Source organism: Enhydra lutris, unplaced genomic scaffold (assembly GCF_002288905.1).
Source record: "Enhydra lutris kenyoni isolate GAN:26980312 unplaced genomic scaffold, ASM228890v2 scaffoldscaffold9, whole genome shotgun sequence".
Classification (NCBI taxonomy): domain Eukaryota; kingdom Metazoa; phylum Chordata; class Mammalia; order Carnivora; family Mustelidae; genus Enhydra; species Enhydra lutris.
The window spans coordinates 75,078,415-75,088,819 of record NW_019154093.1 but is presented as its reverse complement, the minus strand read 5'-3'; the positions used below and the strand labels follow the sequence as shown (position 1 = coordinate 75,088,819).

Genomic DNA, 10,405 nt, shown 5'->3' with positions numbered 1-10,405 from the left:
TGATACAGCCTTTAAAAAAAAAGCCATAATCAAAAGGGTGACAAGTACAACAACAACAACAACAAAACTTATTGAGAGGAAAAATGAACAGTTCTCCTATGTTTCATTTTTTTGTTTTCTGTTTTTTAGTTCTCCTAGGTTTTGAGTTAAACAACTTCAACAAAATAGAAAGATCGCAGGACACATAATGACAAAGCAGCTGACCGAATTTCCTTATTTATTAAAGAAGAGAAATAAATTTTGCTTGAATTTTAAAAAATGACATCAAAACTTAGTTATCTTTCCACTGAATAAAATTGAGAAAAAGGCTGGCTTTCAGGTCATATATTTATTTAGAAAAATAAAATGGATCAACAAAGTTACCACATTATTCTGCATGCTAACAGGATTTCCCAAGCCCATGAGAGATACCATTTCTTGAGCAATAAAATAATGACTTCCTCAACAATGTAAAGATAGGAAACCTTTCAATCCAAATTCAAGGTCTTTATCACTAATTCCATCTCACAAGCTCGTGGGATATGTGCCATAAGCTGAGCTCCTTAGTTAAAGAAAGCCTGAGAAGACACGAAACAAGGACGTCACTAAAAGATGATGATTTGTTAAAATTATAAAGCAACCATCTTTTGGCCTGCAAATATTCTACATTAGAAATCTCCACCACTGGGGATCTGCTCCCCAGGACAATTTTATTCTGAATCCAGGATAATTACAAACACATGGCAAATTTTCCTGCATGCTTCCTTGGGCCAAACCCTGTATGACAACATGTACAATTACAGGATGGAACTTGAAATTCCCATTCTCACACAGGATAGTTAAGGAGTGTTACTGATAACGAAAAGTTATACAACATTGATTATTATAAATATATTTGTTCTTATCCACCCCATTCTCCTCAATATGTTTGGATTCTTTCCTGCAGAAAACACAAGGTTCCTATATAACACCGAGTTAACATCATTAATGATGATTAGAATGAGCTGCAGAGACCTTGATTCTGAAGACATGTATGTGCAGGTGAGACGCAATCTGATTGCAAACACTGACACAGTAGCGGATCAAATCAAAGAAAGAGAAGACCTGGAAAGAAGAGACACTGTTAGATTCTCAGGACCTTCTTAGGCCATCCCTAAGCTTCCTGAAAGTAAAAAGGATGGGCTTCTCTGACTTTCTTCCCTTTTCAGATTTGACTTCAACTCCATATGATTTAATAACTTCATTTCCTCAAGGGTTTTCCCTTTACACTAAGGATCATTAAACTCTTTTTCAAAAAGACAGTAAATATTTTAGGCTTTGTCTTCATTTCAACTGCTCAACTTTGCCATGCTAGTACGAAAGCAGCCACAGACAATACAGAAATGAATGGCCATGGCTGTGTTCCAATAAAACTTTATTTACAGAAACAGGTCACTGGCCCACAAGACATAATTTGTCAGTTCCTACTTTAGTCAGAAATCTGGAGTTTCTGAGCCCTGACGAAGGCAGGACTAATAAGAATAATGAAAAAAATGGCTCAAAGACGAAGCCACAAGGCACTCTTGCCAAGTCCCCTAATTGTGTTCTTTCTGGCATACCAAATCATGATAATTATATGATCTATCTTTCAGGACTGGCCGACAGAAACAAGAAAACAAGTGGCTTCCGAATCATGAAATAGGACACAGTACAATACTTACCAGGGCAATCCAAAGTACAATATATTCATCAATAAAGCTGTTGAAATACTGGTCCAGAAACAAAAGTGCTGGGCCTATGAAAGCTGTGTCGAGCAAATGCATTTCACTTTTAGTCATGTGAGCCACCTGCAAATGAAAGAGAAACCATGATGCAGGCGCTTTCATGCTAGAGCTACCGTGTGCTACACAGTAAATCAGGTTTGTGCTCAAATCGCAAGTTTCAAGAATTATTTAGCAATACTTAATAAAAAGTTGCATTTCCAAAACTATAAAACTGACAAGAAGTATGGGTAAGAGCTATACACCTAAGGGACAGCCCACGTAGCAAGGCCCCCCAAAAGATGCGTTTCATAAAGAGCCTTGAGTGTACAGACTAAGACTGGAGAAGGCACATAAACTAAAGCACCAAATTAAGCTGCAGTAGAAAGAAGTGCTGCGGAGGTCCATGCAGCGGTCCAGGCGGAGGTCCACGGAGCTTCTGGTAATGTCAAGCTGTAGCTTCAAAGAGAAAAATGGCTCCCATGTTGATGGAGGAGAGCAAACTCTAGAACTGACTGGAAAGCTGTGGAATAAAAACTAGGGCCATAAAACCAAACCAAGATGAATGTTAAAAACAAAACAAATAAAAACTCTGGTGCTTACCACAAGCTTATTAGTGATTTTAGCAGATACAAAACCGAATGTCAGTATATAAAGACAGGGATGCTTTTCAAAAAGCTGAACTGCCGATTTCTTATAGATCATTGCAGCTAGCGTAATCACTGATCCAATATGGAGAAAAGGAGAGAGGACGCTTGTTCCCTGTGCAGAGTAAAGAGAGGAGAGGGATTAACAACACGCAATACTGTCAGATACTACTTGGATCTGCTTAAGGCAGATCAGCTCAAATTTTTAAGAACCTCACGGTGCCTGCCAGCCAGCAGTATCTGTAACTGAATACCAGACCAGCTAATGAAGAAAGCAACAGCAGGGCTGGTTAGGCCCAAACTGAGGATTTTACTTACACAACCAGGTTTATTTTACAAAGCAGATCATAGTTCTCTTTACTTTTAAATTTATTTTGAGAGAGCACAAGTGGGGAAGTGGCAGAGGGAGACAGAGAGAGAAATATCAAGCAGACTCCATGCCGAGTGTGGAACCTGATACAGGACTTGACCCCAGGACCCCCAGATCATGACCTGAGCTGAAACTAAGAGCCAGGGGCTCAATCGACTGAGCCACCCAGGTGCCCCCAATCATACTTTTAAACACATGTACGTGTATAAATGTGCATGTGTCTGTGTGTGCATGCACAAAGAAATGCATGTAAGTGTATAAACATATGCATGTACAGATAAAACTGAGAAGTTTTGGATCTCACTTTTATTTAAAACTAAGCAGAAACTCTAAATTAACTAGTATTTCATACAATTCAAATGAAAAAGCAATTACAAAACCAAGTCCTGGTATAAACAATTGCTGGAAATCTTAAGATGTACTCACTGCTATCGTTGATCCATTTTTTCCAACACCACCTGTGAAGATTACACGGAAGTAATTTGTACAGGAAAATATTGTCCCTGCTACAGTACAAAGTGCAGGAAAAATTTTCATTTGAATATTCAGCACTGGAATCTTTAATGGGTAGAGAGAGAGAACAATTAAAATCTATACAAGTTAAAATAAGAAAAATACAACAGATGTTTGATTCATAATGCCAAATATCCTCAATTCCCTCCAGTTTAGCAAATATTTAACGAACATTTCCCTCTTTCCATTATAAACGATATAACCAAGCGAAGAGGTTATATAGAAATTAATCTCACTTCTGACACCAACTTTTAAAAATTACTGATTCAACTTCATTAATCTGTGCCACAAGCTAAGCAGAGCTCAACTAAATCCCAGAAGTCTGGCAACAGTGGAACAGGCTGTCTTCTGGACTTTGTATAAATGAAGTGTACTTTGCTTTTCTCTCTGTACATTTTTGGAACTCTGAATTCAAATCTGAAGTTTGTTATGAATTGTTATGGGAGAGAAAGTGTGGAGCATAAAAGACTAGTAATAATTGCAACTAGATTTTAAAAAAAATCTGCAAACTTAGGTGCCTCGTTAGCACAGTAGGTAGCGCTCAGTCCTCAGTCTCATAAAAAATCTGCAAACTAGGGAATGGAAGACGAAGGTTGTACTCGGAAGAGTTCCCAACTCCCAACTGTTAGGATACAAGCAGCTTGAAAATGCAGAGGGCAGCCGAGAGACATTCATATACAGGGCAAAAAAGACGTCAAGCACATCAAAGCAGGTACAATTGTGTATCCAAAATTTTAACATGTTAAGTTTCCTTTTCAGAATAAGCAAATAATGTATCTTTGTAGTATACTGAAAACAAGGATTGATTTACCTAAAGTAAGGGGGGGGTGCTGGGGGCATTGGGATAATGTATTCAATCTTGCAAACACAATATCCACCATTTCAAATGAAATACATTTGTACTAATTTTTGAAAATCATTTAAGATTTTCTTCTTTTTTGCACCTCTCATTCCGCTTTTAAGAAGGCTTACATTTTGTCCAATATGGGTTGAAAATAAAGCAACATAAAGTGATATATTCTATTAACAGAAACAAATGAGCACAGGTATAAAATTCCAAAAGCCCACAGGGTTTAATAGGCAATGGGTTCTTATAATGAAAACATTTTAATTAGGGCTATTTATACTTTTTAGGGATACCATTTCAAAACCAAATAGGAAATGTCACATTTCCTACTTGTTTTGGTACACATAAAACCCAAGTAAAATTGGTAGACATAAATCTTTATCTTTAGATACTCCATTTCTTCAAAACTCTGAAGAACTCAGTTTGTTTACACAGCTCTATGACCTCTTGCAAAACTGCAGCTCTTAAAAAAAAACTGTAATCAACTGTTCAAATTTCAAGCTGTACTATGGCAGTGTTTAGTTTTCTAAAATGAAGTAGGTCAAATTAAAAATTAAGCCCAGAACTTTAAGGAGTATCCTAAATGGTCTTCTTCCTTCCCTAATTCATTTCCAAACCCAACAGCCCAAAACAAAACTTGTTTACAGTAAAGGAGAAAATCAACACCAGGGATCCTTCGAGCTCCAAGAGATTTTTCTGCTCTAGTTCAGAAAACTAGGGATACTGCAATCTTAATCTGATGCACCTGGCTTAAATTTAATACCCTGGCTAGTTTCCTTTTCCCCCCAGAGACAAAGGACCTGTATGGCAAAGGGGGAAATACTATACTCCCTCAGATTTCAAAAGAAGCAAAGCATTAATCCATTACAGAGGTATGCCTGTGTTAGGGCCAGGATATCACATGAGTGCCAACCCTGGTGTAGCAGTAATCTGTGCCATAATACTACTACAACTATAATTAAAATTTGGTGAAAATGCTTTTAGGTAAATGGAAACTCTTGCCTGTTGAAAGAAGAAAGAATACATAGAAATATTAAAGAAGCCAGGCAAATTAGTAAATGGCCTGAGCCACAACATAAGCAAGCTACAGACTTAGGAGGAAGGTATCATAAGCATTCTTAGGACCCTCTCCACTTCCTTCATATAGGATAGCTATATATACCAAACCATAAGCTCCTGAGTGTAGGATTTTGTTTGTACTGATTTTTATATTCTCTCTACAGCCATGCTTATTATAAGTGCTCAATATACACTTGTTGAATGAAGATTAAGATCTCCCTTTCTCTTACTCTCTATGCAGTCTTACTGTTATGGGAGAATATGAAGACAGATCTTACCCTCATATTAAGAAGAAAAAGGATGTTAGCTACGAGAAAATCTAAGGCAAAGTGAAGGGAAAGCTAGAATGAGAGGAATCCCAAGGCTCACCAGGCAATCCCTTAAAACTCAGCACCAACTGAACCATTTATAAAAAGCTCTAAAATTGTTGCCATTTTCACCTCCCACCCAAGATCGAGGAGGGTGGGCACATTCTATCTTTCTCAATCTTTCCTTTTCTGTCTTCCTCCTCTTGGAACTCCTCTAAAGCAACCCCCAGCATTTACTCTACAGAAATAGCAAGAAAGCTACATTGAAAACACCTTTATCAGAGCTCTGGGTCTTTTAGACCTTGAGTCATGGTGTCTGCTCTATAGCCAGGGGAAAAGCCTCTGGATTCATGCTACCACATTATGCGTTTAAATAGTATCATCCCATCTAATTCATCTTAAACAAGGTTAGAGATGGAAAAGCAGGATTAATACAGAATATCAATTACTAATTTGTTAAGACAAGTTTTCTTAGGGGCATAATAAAATGTTCTTATACGCTTTGCAAATTTCAGCAGAAATATAATGTATCACTTTGAGATTAGATACTATTAGCTGTCTTCAAAACAATGTGGCAATGACTGTAAATACTTTTAATATAAGCGATTTCCATCAAAATTTAATAGAACAATGATTACAATGTCTACCAAGTGTTTAAGAGAAATCACCATGTCTGAATTATTTAAGTGTAAGGGCACTTTGTCAGTCTTTTAATTTAAGAATGAGACACAAATAAATTACACTACATAGTAAGTCTTTAGTTCTACCTAAAGAATTCTGAAACTTCACCTGAAGTCTTTCATGACTTGCCTTAACTGGATTCCAGAAGGTATCTCACGGTTTAGTAAACATTTAATAAACTACTACATTTAAAAGAATCAAACATCAGTGAAAGTAACCATGAGGGGATTACATGTGGGTCCCTTTCAAAGTGATGAGATTCTCCTTAAAAAAAAAAAAAAAAAAAGAGTGATATGATAAAAGATAGTTTCAAGACATTCCAAAAGAATATATACTCTTTCAGGAAAGCAATACAGAAAATCCACATATTATGGACTGTTGTTTTGTGTCTTGTAATGTGTTAACTTGTGCACTGACTTTTGTGCATGAAAATAATTTTTCCTTCAAAAAAAAAAAAACCCACAAAAAATAACCAACCAAAAACCAACAGAACTAATTACAGACTTTGGTAAAAACCCACCTTCTCTGAAGAAAAAAAAAAAAAAAAAAAAAAAAGCAGCAGCAAAAAATGAGTAATTCATAAACAGCAGATATAAATCACTTATCTTTGCAAAACAGCTGACCTTTTGGAATCAGCTATATGAAAACATTTGTACTGTTTTTGTTTGTTACCAAAAATCTGCTTCCTAACTATCAGTAGAAGACTTTTAATGATGATTTGGAAACCAATTTCCATTTTATGCCTTCAACTTCAAAAGAGACGAAGATTTCACATCTGGGCCCTAAACTGGTATCTTTCCTCCATTCTGGAACACAAGTAAGTCAGAGTATTACATGTAATCCTTCCTAAACTAACATAATGCCATTTGAAACACCACATTCAATGATGAATTATGGGCTACGTAAAAAGAAAAAAATACAGTGGTCTGAGGCCAATTATGGGAATCCGTACTGGTAATAGCTCAAAGTACACAATATTTCTCTGAGCCTCCAAACATCACCAGAGAATCAGGCCCTTCCCTTTCAGCTTAATGATGGTAAAAGTAGGGCCAGTTACACTAAGACAAAGGGAATCTGTCTCCCTACTGCAACCTAACCTCACTACTACTGGAACTGGATTGCTGGGCCTGGGGATTTTCAGTCTTGGATCTGACAGTAACTAAGGTTACTTTTTAAAATATATAATAAAAAAGGATGATTATATTATTTAATTATCAATAAAGATAGGACAAAATATTTGATCCTTTTGAAAGAAAAAAAATCATTCTGTTAAGTACATTGATATAAATCCTAGTAAAAAAGGTAACAAGTGCACTTGAAGCAAATTCACTGCCAGACACCACCTAAAGAAATAGGGATATATAGGGGCTCAGTCAGTTAAGTGTCTGATTCTTAATTTTGGCTCAGGTCATAATATCAGGGTCGTGAGATCAAGCCCTGAGTTGAGCTGGCTGCTGGGCGTAGAGCCTGCTTGGGATTCTCTCTGTCCATCTGTCCCCCCACAACAATAGTGCACTCTCTCTCTTTCTCCTCACACACTCTAAAAATAAAGATCCTCTCTCCTTCTGCCCCTCCCCCCATCTTACACCTTTTCTCTCTTAAAAAAAAAAAAGGATGTGTGTATAGCCTGTAACTTCATTTGCAATGCTTTATGTATTTCCATACTGATAAGGATAATCAGGTGTATATAACCAACACTGACGTGTTTTCCAATGATCAAGCAAGAAATCAGTTTTTTGGTTACTGGTATGACAAAACTCTACAGATAATTTATACATGTTTAAGATACTTAAAAAATTTTTGGAAGAGGGGAGATTTTGGTATAAAGCACAAAGCCTATGAACATAATAATCAACATGGTCAAGAGATACAAAAAATTTAAGTCAACATACACTGACCCTCAAATAACATGAGGGTTAGGAGTGCTCAAACCCCACCCCAGCTCCATGCAGTTGAAAATCTGCATATAACTTTTGACTCCCCTCAAAACTGAACTACTAATAGCATACTACCGACCAGAAGCCTTACTGATAACATAATAAATTAACACGTATTTTGTATATGTATTATATACTGTATTCTTACAGTAAAGGATGTTAGAGAAAAGAAAATGATATTAAGAAAATCATAAAGAAAATACATTTACTGTACTGTATAAAAAAAATTATTATTATTTTTTTTGTGGGATGCCTGGGTGGCTCAGTTGATTAAGTAGCTGCCTTCGGCTCTGGTCATGATCCCAGTGTCCTGGGATGAAGTCCCACAACTGGCTCTTTGCTTGACAGGGAGCCTGCTTCTCCCTCTGCCTCTGCCTGCCACTCTGCCTGCCTTTGCTCGCTCTCTCTCTCTCTCTCTGACAAATAAATAAAACCTTAAAAAAAAATTTTTTTTTTTTCCTTATAAATGGACCCTCATAGTTCAAACCTGTGTTGTTCAGGGTCAACTGTAGAGAGTAAAAGTAATAAAATTCTCTGTATCTATTCATCTCTATGTATCTATGTCCATATTCTATCCACAGACCTCAGATTTCACTAGAATATATCTTAGATTTCACTAAAGACCCTACTGGCTTTTGAGACTAATGTGTAGGAAAGATGTGAATTTGAATGATATTATATACATAACTGGATAGTTTCAGAATTTTCCTGGTTGACTATGGATTATTTTTATTCCTTTATCTCCTCCCTCCTCACAACCCTATCCTCCCAACAAAAGGCATTAAACAATTTCTGGTGATGAACATACAGGGAAGTATGTCAACTACACCTCCTCAGGTAGCTAATTTACCATCATAAAGTGAATCAAGTGTGGGAAAGATCTTGTTCAGTCAATTCCCTTATACCCTAAAATCAATCTGACTTTTTTTTTTTTTTTTTTTTTTTTTAAGAATTGTTTGTTTGGGAGTAGTACATCTTTTGGTGAGATGACACCAAATGAACTGTAAATTCTGAAGTGGTGTTGGTACTAATCAGCAATTACCTAGACCAGGGCTTACAAACGACTGTGACTCAAATCTGGAAGGAAAAGTTGCAACCGTAAGAACGGCTTTCACTGATTCTAGATACACACTGTTCTAAAGGCTTTACATGCATTACTCATTTAACAAAAAAGAATAACACTATGAAATAAGTACTGTGATTGTCCTCATTTTACAGAGGAGGAAACTCAGCCACAGAGAGTTGAATAACAGATGGTGTTCACATAACAGGCAGCAGGGCCTGATCGAACTCAGGCAGTCTGGTTCCTAAGTCTTGGCCCACATATTATATATATTATGTTCCCTCTTTCAGAAATTTGCGGAAAAAAAATTTGTGTATATAGGTCAGGTTGAAAATCAAAGTCCTGGCTTGCTGAAACAATTCTATGGCATAATTTCAGTAAGCATTTGTTCTGTTTTGGGGCTAGTTTATCTACTACCCCAAATTTGTTATTCAGCTTTAAGCATATGACAGAAAAACAAGTAGACTCATATTGCTCAGAAAGAGAGAAAAAAGTCTCACCTTATCTTTGGTTAAGTTGTTATACCACCTGCTGTTTCCTCAGATGTAAAACGGGACAACAAATAATAATTGAAATACCCTTCAAAAACAATAGCCCTGGAACGGACCTAATGTACCACCTAACTCCAAGTAATAAAATTCACCATGCCCTAAAGAGAAGTTTGTGTCCTACCATTGCTGTGGTTTTTCATTTTCATAAAGAATAAAATAATTTTACATATCACCCTTTAACTGGATTATCCTATACTGGAAAACACAAGTGAAAGACAACATGCATTACATGGGATACACAATGTGAACAAAGTTACCATAGATTGCCAAAAAGGTGGTCCTCCAATCACTGCCAGCAAATGCATGATTATTATGAAGATTTGCACTTCAGTCACATCAATTCTGATTAGGTACAAAAAAGCCAAAAAAGCAGAATTACTCAAAACAATTTCAAGTTAATTACTTGCAAGCTTAGCAGCATTCCTCTATCATGCACAATAGAAAAAAATCTCAAATATTGAGGAGAGGGGAAAAGGAGGTGTCAAAAATTTGTTATGAGTAAAATCAAATAAAATCCAGAGGCTTTTAATTTAATTTGATGAATTTCACAGAGCAATAAAAACCCCTCCTTTCCATAGGAAATTTCTGACTCATTGAAGTTGGGCTGAAACTATAGCTTCACCTTTCCCACCAAAAATATAAAAACAAACAAACAAACAAAAAAAACCAAGAAACAAGAAAAAAGGGGTTGGGCAGGATATGTGTGTATTA

At 36.4% G+C, this 10,405-nt stretch overlaps 1 protein-coding gene across 5 annotated transcripts in view; it reads right to left on the bottom strand.

Annotated features, from left to right (window-relative positions):
* Positions 1-245: 245 nt before the first annotated feature.
* The window catches only part of LOC111143467 (choline/ethanolamine phosphotransferase 1), a 36,816-nt gene continuing 26,656 nt past the window's right edge, over positions 246-10,405 (bottom strand). For all 5 annotated transcript variants that reach the window (XM_022497232.1, XM_022497228.1, XM_022497229.1 and 2 more), the window contains 5 exons: positions 9,952-10,036; positions 3,162-3,293; positions 2,322-2,480; positions 1,680-1,805; positions 246-1,083 (listed from right to left, as the gene is read on the bottom strand). In XM_022497232.1, the coding sequence (XP_022352940.1) occupies positions 964-1,083; positions 1,680-1,805; positions 2,322-2,480; positions 3,162-3,293; positions 9,952-10,036 (622 nt within the window). In that variant the 3' untranslated portion in view covers positions 246-963. The remainder of the gene's footprint in view (positions 1,084-1,679; positions 1,806-2,321; positions 2,481-3,161; positions 3,294-9,951; positions 10,037-10,405) is intronic.